Source organism: Amborella trichopoda, chromosome 2 (assembly GCF_054954075.1).
Source record: "Amborella trichopoda isolate Santa Cruz 75 chromosome 2, AtrichopodaSantaCruz75HAP2 v2.0, whole genome shotgun sequence".
Taxonomy (NCBI): domain Eukaryota; kingdom Viridiplantae; phylum Streptophyta; class Magnoliopsida; order Amborellales; family Amborellaceae; genus Amborella; species Amborella trichopoda.
The window spans coordinates 14,566,270-14,584,761 of NC_142337.1; the positions used below are offsets into that span (position 1 = coordinate 14,566,270).

The window sequence follows — 18,492 nt, forward strand, 5'->3', positions numbered from 1 at the left end:
GTTTTTTGTTTTTTTTGTAACCCATGATAGAGTTTTTTGTAATCCATGATTGAATTTTTTGTAATCCATGATCGAACTATTTTTTTCTTTTTTTGTAATCCACGATTGAATTTTTTGTTTTTTTTGTTTGTTTTTTTTTGTAATCCATGAACGAATTTTATGTAATCCATGATTGAATTTTTTGAAAATTTGTGATTTTTTTTGTTTAATCCATGATCGAATTTTTTTTTGTAATCCATGATAGAATTTTTTGAAAATTTGTGATTTTTTTTTTAATCCATGATAGATTTTTTTGAAAATTTGTTTTTTTTTTTTTTTAATCCATATTATTCAAAGAGAAAACGAGAGAGATGATGATTCTGAGGCCACCCTATCCCAGCCATATTATTCACATATCGAGTCCCAACAGCAACAGTGTAGGGATGAGCACGAAATACTGTAAATTAAATGCTGAATGGCGGTTCATGCAGGGAAAGAACATATCAATATTCGCATATTCATTCAAAAACATGAAAATTCTTAATGGAGTACCCTAATTTTTTATTGAATTCCTAAAAACCAATATTTATAATGAATTTTAATAATTTTTTCGGATTTTTTTGAGGTTTATTCTGACCGATTCACCCGATTCCGATCCGGATCGCCGATTCGCCTATCCGGATCGATTTTTGAAAAGCCCGATCCCGGTCACCGATCCGGTTTTTAAACCATTGCTTTCCCATGTATAATTTTCCCCTTAAATCTTTTTATTAACGGGTATCAAAATCACGGAACTAGAAACTCCAAACTTCCATGTCCGGCTTCTAGTTACCAAATTTCCCCACAAAAACACAGAAAGTAGGGAGCAACGCCATGGCCTTCTCAGCCAACCCTCTCTCTCTCAGCGTCCCTGAAGCCGCATTCGAGACATGGCTCCAAGAGACCGGATACCTGGAAACCCTAGACACTCGCAACATCCCACCATGTGTGGACCGCTGCACAACAAGCACAGGAGGGGCCACATCTTTTTTCTCTCTCTTTGCTTTCAACCCTTTCTCAAAGCTCACTGTGGAGGATTTAAAGCGCCAACCTGCTTCATGGACGGGAGAATTCTTTGACTGTGGTCTTGGTCCATCGCGTACTTACTCTTTACCTTCTTCAGTTTCACAGGCGCGGCTGAGAATTCAGGAGAACATCAGGAGATACCCTCGCAATTATGCTTATCTCTCTCTACTCATCTTGTGTTGTTTCCTGTAAGTGACACTTTGTTTGATGAAACCCTAATTTCTCTATAAATATTAGTTTCTAGTTTCTCTGTAAATATTAGTTTGTTTAGTGGTTGTTTGTGAATGATTAGGGGTTGATCAAACCGTTGTTTAAAGGAATTTATTGAAACAATGTGGTTTTTGTGCTATTTTAGCGATTTTCTCTATGCAAAAAATAGTTCCTCAAGAATGAATGTCACTCTTTATGCAATTGTAGTTTAGCATCATATATCATTTGGGAATGAGAAAATATTGTTGATGTGTTTCGTATTGAAGAAGGGGTAGCATTTTTCCCTTAAAAGCTTTGGTATGTGTGTTTTATCATGCTTATTAGGTCACTTTAAAATGGACTAAGTACTTGTTTGGTAGTTTTGGATTCTATGCTTAAATCGCAACAAAGCAAAAATGCAAAAAACGTACACAAGAGTGATCGGAGATTACATACCTTTTTCAAATCTGATCAATTTTCTTTGGGTTTGCCATCTCTTTTCACCTCAGGTGTGTGGTACTCCTCTTGATGGGTTGAGAGTTCGATACTCACATCTTTAGACTGCCCCATGATTACTAGGATCAAGAGTACAAGTTAACAGCGTAAATCCTCGAGCCCTTGATGGATGTCACCTAAATTTTTTTGCAAAGGGATGAAGGAAACTCTTGTTTTTTCTAGAGAGAAAACTTAGGTAAGGAAAGAGGAAAGTATAACACTTGAGCTCATGGAGAGAAATGAACGCTTCTAGAGTTTTACATGACTTTCCAAAAATGTTAGTCTCTCTCTTTCTCTACACTCTTATATAAAGGAGCCCCTTCTAAGATTCCTTATCATGGAAGGATTCTTTCCAATCTAGAAGTCTATTTTAGTAGGATGTTACTAGGAACAGGGACCATCCTATACGCCTCCATGATAATGACATTCACAATAAGACACACGTCATAGTGTAAATGATAAGAAGTACTAGCATCTACGTCGAATTTACACCATGTAGGTCTTAGTTTAGTCATAGTCGTGCATCCTAACCATAGTTGTTGGGTACGGGAAAAGGAACGGTTATGGGATTGGGGGCAGGATCGGCGGATCGAAGCTATACTGAAGATCCCTGTGTTAAGGATCGATGCCCGTATAGCTTCAAAGGTCGGGATCGAGGTCCATGTATGTTGGGGATCGAGCTCTTTTATTACATAGGATCAAAAATGATTATATAAAGGTGCGAGATCTTATACATAAGAAGCAAAGTTCCCAGGGGCATTTTTTTAGTCTCTTAACTCAGGGAGCACATTACTAAAAGTGATCCAAAATATTATGGAGTGAGGAATAACTTTTATAGGAGCGAGCTCCATTTTCTTAGAACACAAGTTCCTCGTGTTGGTAATAAGGATCCATGGCTTTAAAATGTAGCTCCTGGCATTGTTAGCCAATAACATGTAGGCTTAGTCCTTCTATTAAATAAATAAGGTACTTTAAAGCAATACCATATTGGTGGGATCTAGATGTCATATATGGCGATGCTTGTGTTCCGTTATTTTGGAATCTAGATCCCAATGCACTCTGGAGCGCGAACCATAAGACTAGGGAGCTAGATCTTATAATGTTCAGGAACACGAAATTAAATTGTAAAGGAACTCGTTCCCTTTTAAGATGGAGCGAGATCCCGAAAACACTAAATTGATTTTCAGACCATTTCTGCTCCGGGATCGAGAGAATCGAGGTTCTGCAAGGGATCACTGGGCAAGGGAGGAGATCTCGTTAATTATGATCTTGACAACCAATTTGGCCCAAAACCGCACCCAAGCAACTAACCTTTATATCCCCAATGTTCACACCTGGCTATCATACATGCTACATGATCTGGTGGGATGTCATATGGATCATTTAGATTCCTATCCATGGAATCTCATCTCAATCTCATGTTGACGTCGTTGTCACACAACCTATGTGTGTCTCATCCTCCAATTTTAGTGACATTGAGGACAGTCAAAGCTATGCAAGAAGCTGACCTAGCTTGGCGAGGATTTATTGCACAAGAAACATGCATCCGAATATTTTAGTGTAAATATTCATCCAAACTAGTATTTTAAAACCCGGATTGGGCAGGCAGATTAATCACCTAATGGACCAATCCAGATAGTTGATCCCAGCCAGATTGGGCCCGCTTCTCTAGGGTTGGAATTTGTCAAAAAAATTTAAATAGGATTTCTAAAGTTTGGGAAATAAAAAATGAAAAATAATAGGACGTCATAGTGGGTGGGAACAGGGTGATTCTGTAAATTTGGAATGCCTGGTTCCTTATGAACTCGCTTGGTTCATTTACGGAATCCGGTGAGTGCCTATAAAACGAGCCAATTCTTGGTTCCTAATCGAGATCGACATTTTTTTGGACATTGATCCAAACTATATCTATGTGCATCAAATGGAGCATAATTTTGTAAATCTCTCAAATGAATGGTGAAAACCAATCCAAAACAACATCCATCATCCATGTATTAAAAGATTTAGACGATGATGATGTTACAGAAAAACAATTAGCGACTTGTGGGTCGCAATCCCTTGACATGAGTCTTATGCTTGAGAGAATACTTTTCTCAAGCATAGGCTTAGTCATGGGGTTTGCTACCATCCTGCTCATGTGAATATATATTCCTTTGAATATATATTCCTTTTAGTGACGTCTTGCACATAATGATACCCGATCTCTTCCTACTACATCTTACTATAATACTCTCTGATCATTTGCAAAAGTCAATGCCATTGTGTCATTACAAAACATGGTCGCTAGCTCTTTAACACTTAAAACAATCGTTAAGCTTGTAGGAACCTTGTGTACCACAAGCCCTCCCACGATGCTGCAGAACTTTCCATATACTCCAATTCCATGGTAGACCATGTCGTGCAAGTCTCCCACTAACAAAATGAAGGAATATCCTGATATCGACCATCAATGACTTAGGTCACCCATCCAATTAGACTCGCTACACCCTAGCAACCGGAGATTATTTCTTAAAAAGATCTTCAAGTGGTCTATGGTTCTTTGGAGATATCAGAGTATCCTTTTCATAGTTTGCCAATGTGATGTAGAGAAGTTGAAAGTACAGGAAAATCAGCAAGAAAACATGCCGAATGCAAGCACTAACTAGGAGAAACATAGGGTTTTCTCCTCACCCCAAGCTAGGGTTTCAAAAGCCTAAACTTTTATTTCTTTTTCAATTATGAAAATCATATGGAATGACCCCCTTAAGGCCCTACCGCCTCTTATATATTATAATGTAATATTCAAAGATATTAGATGTCAATACAATAATTAAAATGACCCAACAAGTCCTAAATTAAACACAGTTTGTAACGGCAATTTTACCCCTGTGAAGAGTAACCCATGAACAATACCTGTGAATAGTACTTGTGACGCGTAACAAGTGAATGGTGAATAAAAAAAAAACTTAGAATCCTTGAAAAAGTTAAAAACCCTAAAAATAAAACCTAAAATGAAGATAAAAATATACATCTTTTGAAATTGAATCATCATCATCATCATAGCCTTTTCCCAAATAATTGGGGTCGGCTACACGAATCTTGGTCCACCATTCTGTTGTATTAAAGACCATACCCTCAGTGAGGCCATAAGTCCCCATATCTTTTTGGACTACTTCCAACCATGTCCTTTTGGGCCTACCCCTGGCCTTTTTCAGTCCTTTCACTTAAACTAACTCATACCTCCAAAAAGTGTTGTACTTGGTTGGTGCCACATATGGCCAGCCCACCTAAATCTACCTCTCTCATTTTATCGCCTATTGGTGCCATACCTAAATTCTCCCTAATGGATTCATTTCAAATTTTATCCCTTATTGTCTTGTCACTCATCCATCTCAACATCCTTATCTTCGCTACACACTCATTCTATGGGTATATTGTTTTTTGTCCGCCCAACATTCCGCCTTATAGAGCAAAGTTGGTCTCACAGCTGTCCTATAGAACTTGCCCTTCAGCTTCATTGGGCAGATCTTTTGAAATAAAAATAAAAAATAGAAATAAAAATAGAAATAATTTTATCCTGCATCATTCTCCCCTGATTGGAGAAAACTCGTCCTTGAGTTTTGAAGTGTGCTAAAGATGAATTTAGCATCAAAACCACCTTCTTCAACCTTATTCTTTGTTGATGGCTCTAATATTATTTGTCGTAAGAAGAAATTCCCTAGAAATGGATCCTGGTATGTATAGTAAGTAATTGATAGAAACTTATCAAATTTGGCTGTCCCTGAACTTGCATTAGAAATTGCGTGCAGAACTTCAAACTCAATTTTCTGGCCTTTGGAAGCTTTCTCGACCTTCATTTCATTACACTCTAAAACTAGAGCTACAATTAGTTGTGTATGAGTCGACCACACTTCTACTGCACTATTATGTTTCCAATGCCTTAAATCTCTTGAATGCTCCACCTCTTCAATATCCTTGAGATCTTCATCTTTCGTCAAAGATTGGTTTAACCACAAAATCTTGATCATCATCATATATTGGATCTCCTACAAGATCTTGTTCTTCATCTACATATGTATCGAAGATTGGTGGCAGATCCCAATATACAACCTGCTGATTTTCAATACAGACTAAGTCAAAATCAAGAATCTCCTTCAAATCAAAAAGCCTAGAATGATGTTCCCCATGTCTAGGGCTTCTATCACTTTTCTTTTCACTCCACTCTTCACACGGAGCACAGAGATGAGAAAGGTGGCACTTGGTATCTTCTTGGGCGGAAAGATCAATGTCTTGCCCATGAATGATGCTCGCAAATTGTTGCGCCAGTTGCTAAACTTGCTTTTTAAGTTCCTCATTTTTTTCATCTCTGGGATCACGAAGTGGGTCTATAAAACCTCCCCTCTTACGAACCCTTACACTGCCATGGGTTCGTCTAAATCACAAACCCTGGCCAGAAGATCAACAAAAACCTGCTGAAATCAGCAAGATTTAGGCTGATTTAGCAAAACTAAGGCCGAAATCAGCAAACCTAGACCCGACTAGCACTTCTCGGCTTCATTGTTGAAGAAAACTCTGGCTCTGACACCAAATTAATATAGAGAAATTGAAAGAAAAGTAAAATCAGCAAGAAAACATGTCAAATGCAAGCAATAGCTAGGAGAAACCTAGGGTCTCCTCCTTACCCCAAGCTAGGGTTCCAAAATTTGGAGCTTTTCTTTTCTTTTTTTTTCTTAATCTGAAAATCAGGTGGAATGACCCCCTCAAGGCCCTACCGCCTCCTTTATACTATAATTTAATATTTAAAGACAGTGAATGTCTATGCAATAATTAAAATGACTTAAAAGTCCTAAATTAAACATAAATTTCGTAGAAGTCGCCAAGCCGCCTCGGCTTGCCTAGGTGGTGGGGTCTAGGAGGGCATGCTTAAGGTGCCCGCCTAGGCAGATCTGGGTGCCCACCTAGGGCCATCCCTTTAAAAAAAATAAAATATCCACCCTTAAAAAAACAAAAATTCAGACATGTATAGTGCGCCTCTCTCTCTCTCTCTCTCTCTCTCTCTCTCTCTCTCTCTCTCTCTCACGGGCCCATGTGCTCTGTCTAGATATGAGAAGAAGAAGAAGATGGCCTCCAAGAGTTCGATGCACACTTCTCTCTCTCTCACACACACATATACATGCACAAACACAAAGATACTCATGGACCCATATGCTCCCTCTTACATGTAAGAAGAAGAAAAAGAAAAAAGATGATCTCCAAGTATTTGATGTGAGGTCCCTCTCTCTCATAGACTCTCTCTCTCTTGACATATTAGAAGGAAAAAAAGAAGAACGTCATCCAAGTGTTCGAGACCTCTCTCCCACAAATACAGATCCAAAAGGAAAGAAAAAAAAGAAAAGAGGATGATCTTTAAGAATTTCATGTGAGGCCTCAAGCACACATATACGCACACGCGCTCACACACTACACACACACACGCTCCTCATTCACAAAACACACACACAAAATAACATATGCCCCCCACCCCAACCCCCTATTCTTAGAGTCGCCCAAGTATGTGGGCGCCTGTTTAGGCGGCCAGCCGCTTAGGCCGTCAGGGCCCCTAGCCGCCTCTGCCTTTTTAACATTGGAACTTCTCAAAAACTTAGAGGTGTACCCGTTTGGCCTCTTCTTCTGCTTCAGTCCGGCATCCATGAAGATCATCTCATGGAATATTAGAGGTCTGGGACACCCTTCCATAAGAAAGGCTGTCAAGGATCTTACACATAAACATCTACCCACAATCCTCCGGGAAACAAAGCTTCCAGAACCAAATCTCCAGTTGGTGAGACAGGTGTGGGGTAGGTCGCCCTGCCAATGGGTGGCTAAACCTTCGGTAGGGGCTTCGGGAGGGTCTGGATAATATGGAACCCAACTGATCACCATTTAACTTCCTCTTTCATAGGGGACTTCACGGTCTCGGTCCTCTTCAGAATTGTTGACGGCTTCCCTTGGAAGTTTACAACAGTCTATGACCCAACTTTGGGTTCTCAGAAACTGAACAGTCACTCAAATCCTCCTCCAAACTAGAATACCTCTCAGTTCTAAAAAAAGAGGAAGTCTATTGGTACCAGAGATCCAGAATCCTCTGGCTTAAAACAGGAGACCTAAATACAGGCATCTTCCATCGGATAGCAACCTGTCACAGGAGGGATAATACCATCTCGATTCTGAAAGTAGGAGAGAATCATCTCACGGATCCAGCTGGAATAGAAAGGGCCATACTAGACTTTTTTCAGTCTATGTACTCAGCCCCACAGGCCCGTAGACCCCGTATGTCTGACTTGGATTTCTTATCTCTTCCTGCAGACAAGGCAGCTTTGCTTGAGAGGCCTTTCACTGAGGCAGAAATTCACAAAGCTGTCAAGGACCTGGCCAAAGACAAAGCCCTTGGTCCAGATGGTTTCCCGATAGCACCTTTCCAAAGATATTGGGAAACTTTCTGCCAAGATTTCCTCAGTTTCTTTGAGGAATTCTTCCACAGGGGTATCCTTCACAAAGCCCTTAATGCTACTTTTATAGCTCTGGTGCCTAAGAAAGAAGGGGCAGAGGAACTAAGAGACTTTCGACCTTTCAGTCTCCTAAACTCCTCCTACAAGATTCTAGCCAAAGTGCTGGCCACCAGATTACAACAGGTCCTGCCGTTGGTCAAATGGCGTTCATCAAAGGTAGACAAATTCTAGATGGATCGCTCGTGGCTCACGAATGTCTCCACTCAAGGCACAGATCGAAAAAACCGGGTCGGATTTTCAAAATAGATTGGGAAAAAGCTTATGACCATGTTGACTGGTCAATCTTAGAAGAAACAATGAAGAGAATGGGCTTCAAGGATACATGGAGAAGGTGGATGAGAGGCTTCTACTCCCATCCTCATTTTTCTATCCTAATAAATGGGACGCCTAAAGGTTTTTTCCCCTCGTCTAGGGGTCTAAAACAAGGGGATTCTCTCTCCCCATTCCTGTTCACCATCTCGATTGAAGTTTTCAGCCATTCGCTTTCAAGAATGTACTAGGCAGGTCTCTTATCTGGATTCAAGAGTAGCCGCCAGGGGCCAACTGTATCTCACTTGCAATATGCAAATGATATGCTGGTCTTCCTTGATGCTACGCTAGAAGAAACACATAATCTCAGGCTATTTCTCAAATGTTTCCAAGAGGCAACAAGATTCAAAGTTAACATGGCAAAATAAAAAATGATGGGAATAACACTCTCCATGGAGGAAGTAAAAGCCCTTATCACAAACTGGGGATGCACAGTGGAAGAGCTACCCACTTCCTACCTAGGACTCCCTCTGGGGTTGGGTAAACCTAAGAAGAGACAATGGGCACCCATCATAGACAAGGTGGACAAGCGACTAGCTGGATGGAAAGGGAGATATCTCTCAATGGCAGGTTGATCAACCCCCATCAAAGCCACTCTAGCTACTACACTTGTCTATCTTATGTCGCTCTTCCAAATTCCCAGCTCAGTATCCTACCGTCTAGAACAACTCATGAGGAACTTTCTCTGGTCTGGCCAACCAGAGAAAACAAAGTACCACCTCATTCCTTTGCACAAGATTTGCATGCCCAAATCACAAGGGGGATTGGGGATCCGTAGTCTAAGACAACATAATTTGGCTTTATTAGGGAAGCGGTGGTGGCGTTTCGCAACCTAACCAGATTCCTTGTGGGCACAGATATTGCGATCAAAATACCGCATCACCCAAAATGCTTGGTTACCCACTAGCCAACAGACCCCCAACGCCTTGGGAGCATGGAAGAGTCCCTCTCCTCTGTTCTCCCATCTTTCAAAAAGCACATCAGATTCCAAACCAAGGAAGGAACTAGAATTAAATTCTGGTCCGACCTCTGGGCAGGACATTCACCACTCAAGGACAGCTACCCCTCTCTATTCTCCCTTACCTCTAACAAGGAGGCAACAGTGGCAGAGGAAATGGTCACCCAAGGAGGTAGAAGGACTTGGAACCCAATATTCAGAAGAAATCTCACTGATGAGGAAATAAGCTCTCTCTCTACACTTATGGCCTTTCTCGACTCCTATTTTACCACCACCCATGGGCAGGATGCAATGATCTGGACCCCAGATCCAACAGGAAACTTTTCGGTTTCTTCTTTTTACAGGATGCTCTCGTATCCACCATCCTTCCCTACCAATCCCAACTCAGGGCTCGCGAAAGCTTGGTCCACTATAGCCCCTTCCAGAGTTCAAATGTTTAATTGGATTGCTCTTGCTCAAAGGGCACTTACAGTGGACCAATTGAAAAAAAGGGGTCGCCAAATGCCGAATAGATGCGTAATGTGTCAAAGCGAGGAAGAAACCAATTCGCATCTCTTCTTACATTGCAGCACTGCCCATGAACTGTGGACTCAAGTCCTTCAGTTGTTCAACATTCATTGGGTAACTCCGCCTTCCTTACAGGGCCTTCAGATGATGAACATAGCAGCATTCTGGCCAAAAGCAGGTAAGATCCTATGGGGGGCAACAGTAGCTGCAACCATTTGGATCATTTGGAAGGAGAGAAACTCCAGGATCTTTCAAGGCCATTGTAACCATACTCATGCACTCTTCCATAAGGTTACTTCCCTACTAATATTTTGGGCCTCCAATCACAAAGCCTTTTAAGGTATCTCAGCCAACTCCTTCCATACACACTGGCATTGCATACTCAAACATAGGCCTCAAAAACCAACAAGAGCTAACAACTGGCAACCCCCACGCGAAGGTACCATCAAGCTCAATTTTGACGGCTGCTCCATAAGGAATCCTGGTCATGCAGGGGCAGGAGGGGTATTCAGAGATCATAATAGTTAGATTCTCCTTACTTACTCAGAATACCTAGGCCACCATGACGCACAGTCTTAAATCATTTAATAGAGACTAGGGCTCACAACGACTGGTTGAAGGAGAGTCAAAAAATGTTATAGCATGGGCAGGTGGATCTGTGACACCACCTTGGTACCTAACATCTATATTTCTTGAAATTGCACATGTATGCAGGAGTATGGACGTCTTATGGAGGTATACTTGGAGGACGTCAAACGAGTTCACGGACTTATTAGCAAAAGACGGAGCTAGGAAGATACCTTAGCACGGCCTGCAGCTACCTCACCATCTCGTTTTTGAATCTCAGCACCAACTTCCTTATAGAACCTTAGCTCCAACAACACTTTGTGATCTTGTTTTTTCTACCTTTGTGGTATGCTTCCCAGTTAAGGGGTACATGTAAGGGGAATTTTCATAAGCCCATTTTGTAGTCTCACACAGAGGGACCCACTCTCAGGGTCCTCTCGTCTTTTTATCTCTCTTGTACTCTCTTGTAATCTTACTTCAGTTATATAAATGTTAACACTTATCCAAAAAAAAAAACTTAGAGGTGTACTCGTGCTTCCTCTCAGTTCTGAGAACCTTAGTTTTCTTCCTTGATTGGTTTTGAATCTCCAACTTAAATTCCTTGGAGCAATTGAGTGCCTCATACTTACGTCAATTGAGTACACGAACGATAATGTGAGTGTTCATACTGGCATTTGTGTGGATTTTCAGATCAAAGGGACCATATACCTAAATGAATAATATCTAATAGTTCTTTCGATCTTTGTGCCTTAGGAAATGGGTTTTCTATTGGATATTTCTATTGAACAAGGTTCTGACATACGTAGGTTTACTTTTATCAATGATCCTATGAGCTTTTCTAAGCATCCTATCTTTACTGATTTGATCCTATCTAGCACCATAATGAAGAAACAGAAAAATCATCATGTCTATAGAAGGAAGAAAGGGGTGCAACAAGACTATTTTTAAGTCCAAAGCAAATGAGTCATTTACATAAAAACAAGTAACCATGCGCTAGGCTTATCCGAATACTATCCCCTTCACCAAGAAACTGAGTGTCTTGTTAAGGAGGATCTGGACATTGACAGGAACATTGAACATATGATGGAGCAACATGTTCCAATCATACTGAAACAGTGATCCACATGACCCTATACCCACCACGTTCTGGGTGGCAATGTTTCTCATTGAGTGCCACGCCTTAACTACATGTTCTGGTGCTCCCAAATCCACAATCCAACCATTTAAAAAGCTGGTGAGCAACTAGCACCCCAATACATACATTGTTGTAGACAGTGGAGTCAATGAACGGTGCAAGTTTCGCCTTCTCTCGATGATCTTTAGCTGGACCATGGTCATTCCGAAGCTATTTGACGTTTTACCAGCCAGTATTTTCATTGAGGTTCCTTTTGGTTCATGGATCACCTGCCTATGTGGTCTTAGCTGTTATTAAGATGCCCTCCTTTAGTGAAATTTAATCTTATTGCATTTAATTGTTTACCATTATATTTGAGCTAGTAAATATCAGTTATCAAATGTTGTTTTGCATTATTAAGTAATTAACCAGTTGAGATTCTTGAGAAGATTAAAGGTATTGTCGTGGAGCATTGCTTTCTAGTTATTTATGGTGGTTGTGTTGCTGCTTGTTGCATCATATTGTCCATCGTTTCAAGAGCACGAACCCTTTTTTGAATGTTAAGAAAGATAACCGTAAAATTTAGAGATCCTTTTTGGAATGCATGCACTATAATGTTGAAATGTCTACATCCTAACTTTTTTTGCCCATTATTTTCCCCGTAAGTTTGCTCACTCAGCAATGTTTAATGTTGCGAATCATAGGTACAAGATCCCCATTGCTCTATTTGGTTTGGTTTCCACTGTAGCACTATGGGAGGTCTTAAGGATATGTAGCAACAGGTGGCAGCTTGAGAAATATCCTGTTATTCTACATGTTATGGTTCTGCTGATGCAACTGTGTAAGTTATTTAATACTACATATGACCACAGGTAGTTTGAAAAAATTAATATCATCACATTTTTCATGGAATTCATCACATTTTTCTTGGAATTGATTGAACTTGATATCTTTTTTGAATCGCTAGAAGCTCATCTAATAACATTGAGAGTTGCATGTACTGCTCTGTCTCTATTCATTTGTCTTTGATGAAATCACATTTTCCCCTTTTCTATCTTTGGTCTATGTTCTCCAATATCTTAGCTTGTTTCTTCTCGATATGAACGAAAGTGTACTGGTTCTAGGTTTTGATTGTACTTTTCATGTTCTAGAGTTTCTTTATGTTTTGAAGCAGTGCTTTAAAAAGCGGACCGCCCAGTGCCTAGGCGGTCCAGAAGGCTTGAGCGCATCGCTCAGGCCTAGGCTTCCAAACTAGGCAGTCGCCTAGGCGGGTGCTCGGTGCCCAGCTCTCAGTGGCCGCCCAGGGCTTGCGCCCTGCTCAAGGGTGGAAATACCGTTTGTTGAGGGTTTTTTTGAAAAAAAATTGTTTTTAAAAGTGGGTTTTAGGTTTAAGTTGAAGACCAAACCCGGTCCACCTCCTTTCTTGATTTGGACCACAGAGGGAACATCGAGTAGCAGATCTCTTTGTAAAGGGGCAAAACTATAAGGCCATGTTTTTGTAATCTCACTATAAATCTTTTGTTATCGGGTAGATCTATAAGCCCATTTTGTACAGGGTCGACTAACCTAATTTTTTTACTGAGAGTCCCGCCTAGTAGGGACTCTCGGATTAAACACTTTATGTACAACAATACTTTATAGCAATACAATTAACTCTTATAAAAAAAAAATTGGGTTTTAGGTTCATTTGAAACCTAAACCCACTAGAGCCCATTTTAGAGAGAGAGAAACCTAAAAAGAAAACTAGATTTTGTGATTTCATTGGATCAAAGTGTTTCTCAAAGTTACGGGAAATGGATCCAAACATCGCCCACTAAGATTAGATTTAGTTTTGAAGTTTTTTAGGCCTATTAGAGGGTGTTTTTGAAGATTATAGCACCAGAAAACATCTTAGAGGTGGAAGTTTATCTTGGCGATATTAAGGGGATGTTGCCCTATGTAAAAATGTTCCTAAAGTTATCAAAGAGGAGATTAACCAATGTATGAGTTCAATAAAACACAAACAAGAACAAAATTTTTGTCATTTGAATAGGTCTACTTCTGGTTCTACTAGAAGAAGTGATCTTGGTTGGAAGTATGGTTATAAACCGAAACCAAACAATAAAAATTGTGTAAGGTGCAATTTTTGTGAAAAGATACCAATGGGGGTATTAACCGATTCAAGAAACACCTTACCGGTATTAAAAGGAATGTTGCTTCTTGTAAAAAGGTTTTTGAAGCTATTCGAGATGAGATTAGACAATATTTGAATTTAGTAAAACCAAAAAAATGAAAAAAATGAGCCTTGTTTTATGGAAATATCTTCTACAAGTTCTTCTAGAAGTGGTGATCCGGGTTGGAAGTATGGTCATGACTCGAATCCGAATGACAAAAATCATATTAAGTGTAATTATTGTGGAAATGATACTAATGTGGATATTTACCGGTTTAAAAAACATCTTGCCAGTATTAAGGGGGATGTTGCCCTATGTAAAAATGTTCCTGAGGCTATCAGGGAGGCTATTATACAATATTTGAGTTCAGGGAAGCACAAAAGGAAAGAAAAAGGTGAAGAGGCACCAGGTAGAGCAGTCAATACTCCTAGGGCCTCATCTGCACAGAGTAAGAGGGAGGTAGAAGAAGAGGAGGAAGAGGCAGATTCAAAAGAAACAAAGGAGAATGAGCGCTATGTTGAAGAGGGAAATGACTCCGATGATGATGGCCTCGAATCTTATATATATGATGAGGCTTACCCTACTCCTTCTAATGATAGTGATGACTGAATAATGAAGAGTTGAAAACGCTGGACTCTTGGTGTTGACTATTTAATCCTAGACTGTATATTTTCTGAATTTCTATATATTTTCGTTTTCTTATTTTTAATTTTTAGTTTATACTATCTAACTCTTGTGTGTATGCTTGTATGGTTCTAGCATTGTATGAAAATATGGATTATGGACTATCTAAATTCTCCTCATTCATGGAAATATGGATTATGGATTTTGTTTTATAGTTATACTGTATGACTTTAACTGTTAGACACTTAAACTAACATTTTTCTTTCCACTGGGCTGCCCAAGTTCTGGGCGGCCGCCTAGGCGCTAGGCAGCCTGGACCCCCCGACCGCCTAGGTGCTGCCAGTGCTTTTTGAAACACTGTTTTGAAGCCACCTCATGCATCAAACATATCAATGTCCTAGTCCCCCAGAAATGAAACTGTGAAACCTATAGTGCTTTAATGACATATTCTCAAATTGTTAAAGAGTTTAACTTTCTGCACATCGAGGTAGTTAAAATGATCAGACAATAATTTGGTACTGGTCTAGATAGCAGCCATTTGTTTTCCTGTAAACTTTGGTTTCCCATTCTCTAGAAATGAGGAATCCATCAAGAAGTATCACAACTTGGTCTTATCGATTATGTCCACCTAAATAGTATTTGTATCAAAATGCCCTAGGTTTCTTGTGCATGCCGTTAATAGGAAATGTGGGTGTACCACAGCGGCTACCCCATGGCCATACTCATTGCAAGAGCCAAGGAACAGCTCAACCCTTTCCATTTGAGTGTCATCTAAGGTTCTACAACCTAGTTTCCAGAATGTGGTTGCTTAGTTTTGCCAAAGAAGTTATTTCTCTTTCCTTTTTTTTTTTTTTTTTATTGAAGTGTTAATGCTGGGAATGGAGCCTAGGACGTTATGTTGAGGCAACTGCCCCCCTAACTACCAATTATTTTACATTATATTGATGAAAAGTTTACTCGGGATTTCTTTTTATCATTATATAGGATTTGGGGTTAAACTTATAGCTTGCTGTTTTTTCTCAATGAAATCTGGGAAATTTCCAGCTTACCCCTAACCACACCCATCTCTGCGAAAATCCTCACCTTTAATGGCACAAATACATCATACCCAGTTTTCAACTTTTGTGTCAAACAAACCCCCACAGGACTCTTTGAATCCTTATATGAGAAATTTATTTTTGAAAAAGCTCTTTGATTCCTTATATGAGAAATTTATTTTTGAAAAACTCTCTCTCTCTCTCTCTCTCTCTCTCTCTCTCTCTCTCTCTCTCTCTCTCTCTTTCTCTCTCTCTCTCTCCTTGAATCCTTGAATCCTTATTTGAGAAATCTATTTTTGAAAATCTCTCTCTCTCTCTCTCTCTCTCTCTCCCCAACCCCAACAAATCCACAAACCCGCTCTCTCATGTCTGTCCATCTCTTCCCTCCCCACTCAAACAACCGGATTCCCTCTCTCTCTCTCTGTGAAGATCCGGAATCTCTGTACACTTCAAGGTTTGAGCAGCAAGGGGGAAACTAAATCTTGAAACTCCTTCCCAAGATATGCTGATCATCACATTCTCTGTTATTCTAGCTGTGAACCTGTGCGAGAATTTGCTTGTAGCTGAGCCTGGAGAATTAACCGTAAAATCCAGAGCCCCATCAACATGGCCTTAAAAGGGGCCATTGCTAACTAGAGTGAGAATGTTTGGGGAGCTTTAATGATCCCCAAAGAATATCAATAAAATGTTTCTGGTTTTCTATAGGAAGTTCTACACGGCATCATCAACAAAATTTTCTGACTTCCTTCTCTAAGATCCCATTCTTTTGTGAAATCACCAACCCATCATATCGTCGTGCTCTTCTTTGATTGCCACATTTTTCTCCCTCAAGAGGGAGGGAGGGGGTCTATGGTGGTGTTAAATGGAATGTAGGGTGGAGAGGGAGAGGTTTTACCGTTTTATGTTTTTTTTTTTTAATATATATATATATATAGAGAGAGAGAGAGAGAGAGAGAGAGAGAGAGAGATGGAGATTGATTTTTACAGCATATGATATACTGGATCCACTTAAGAATCACTAGGTAGTTCTTTCAAATAAAAACAAAAAAAGAATTTTGGGTTCTTTAGCACTTCAGTTACTAAAAATTGGACGATTTACATTAAATTTTAGGATGTTATTTTTTAGGTTCACATAGACTGATTTTGAATTTCTTTATTTAATTTAATTTCTTTTTTTGGAAGTTAGTGCTAGGTTGTTTCAGGTCCTAAAAGTTCTCCTATACTGAGTTTTACCTGAGAGAGCAAATGGACAGTATGCTCCCCCAGGGGCTGGAAATCATTAGAGGATATTTTGGTGCGAAACAAAATGTAGAACTCATTGGGGTTCTTTTTTTTAACATGAAAGTTGGATCTAAGGGGTTACTCATGTGCCAGCATGGTTGGGATATTTTGTAGGGATGATTTTGGGTTAGGGTTTGGATGTAAATTTATGGTTGGAATTATTTCCGAGCATTATTGAGGCATATATTCCTCTTCTTTCATTGCAGTAACAGCATTAATACTGATTTACTGCAAAGTTGTTATTACTCTGTGCTGGGGCGTCTTTGTCAGTTTTGGAGGTAATCCTAATTCCCTCTTCAATCTTGAGCAGGCTTTACTTTCCCCGTATCTTATTACAAAATGTTGTATTCCCAGTGATGATTTTGCATAGTTCGCTTCGGAGGTTGACACCTTCAACACAACAAGCAGATAAGAAATCAAAGAAAGCCTAGTGCCAGAGACATGTATGTATATAAGTTGAGAAGACAGCTTAGCTATTCAAAGAAGAAATACAATTCCCCAGTTATGGCCAAAGGGGACTCCTGCATGTTATCATGCTGTAAAAAAATGGTCACTATTCTGAGATATGAATCAGGTAAGCAGGTTAGTGATACTTCACATTGTAGCTTTGTTGTAGATCTTTATTGTGAAGAAATTTTGTTTACTCTCTCTCTCTCCCCTCAGCTTTTTAAATTGTTTCATGGGATCCGATTGCCCAAAGAGTAACTACCATACCATAAAAGCAAGGTGTCAATGCAGATAAGCTAGGTTTGAAGGCTGATAGCCATATAAGCTAGGTCTGAACCCAAATCCTCAATGTAACAAGAAGCATGAAACAACAGAGCTGTTTCCATAAACTTTAGGAGAGGACAGTATATCATAGAACGAAAATGTATTGGTGCGTTAGCTAACACATATATCTCTCTCGTTTCAACACTACATTCCCAAAAGAATCCATAATGTAAGAATCACCAAATTATACAAGAACCGTACTCTCTCACAAAAAAAGGTTCAATAACTTAAAAGAATGTAGTCTCAATCTATTATACCGCATATGGCCGTGTTTTTATGTGGGTATTGCATCATTAAGTTCCCTGGATTTTACAGTACATATCTAACTTCCACAATAAATACGATACTTTTTCAAAGGGTGGACTGAATATTTTCCCCATTTGAAGAACACCCAACTTTGCACTGGCCCTGAAACACAGCTAGAAGTTGAATGATTGGTTTTGAGATAATTTCAAAGTTCAGTAAAGACTTGAGGCATCCGAGTTGGAGCCAGGATGAACATTGTGGATCATCTCATCATTCCATTGAATTAGGCAGTTCCATTGATGGGTTTTGAGGTATCGATAATTTTGCATGCATGGTGAAGAGGAAAAGTTGACTGCTTTAGGCGCTCGATGAGCAGAGCTAATGTTGATCCACCATCTGTTACAAATTTCTTCCATCTGATAGAGAAAATGAGGGACGTCGCTGGGGACCAGTGTTAAGAGAGAGCGTTGTAAAAAATAAAACCCAATGAGGGTAAAAATAAGGGCGGCTAGTTGCCCATGTCTGGGTTGCTCATGGCAAAGGTTATTGGTGCCACTAGTTGGATACTGTAGATCTCAGGGTTTGGTAACAATTGCCGGCCTTTACGCACCAAAACTGAATCCATAGAAATTCTGGATCTATTTATTTCCTACAATAGGAATGCAGTTTT

At 39.8% G+C, this 18,492-nt stretch overlaps 1 protein-coding gene across 2 annotated transcripts; it reads left to right on the forward strand.

The window, feature by feature from the left end:
* The first annotated feature begins 832 nt into the window (after positions 1-832).
* On the forward strand, positions 833-17,453 carry PRA1.H (prenylated RAB acceptor 1.H). Of its 2 annotated transcripts, XM_006855183.4 has the most exons (4): positions 833-1,232; positions 12,415-12,551; positions 17,012-17,083; positions 17,160-17,453. In XM_006855183.4, the coding sequence occupies exons 1-4, from the start codon at positions 853-855 to the stop codon at positions 17,234-17,236; spliced, it is 666 nt and encodes a 221-aa protein (XP_006855245.1). In that variant the 5' UTR covers positions 833-852; the 3' UTR covers positions 17,237-17,453. The 2 variants fall into 2 exon arrangements, with proteins under 2 accessions (XP_006855245.1, XP_011627347.1); XM_011629045.3 differs by lacking the exon at positions 17,012-17,083 and having other exon boundaries at positions 17,116-17,453.
* Positions 17,454-18,492: the final 1,039 nt, after the last annotated feature.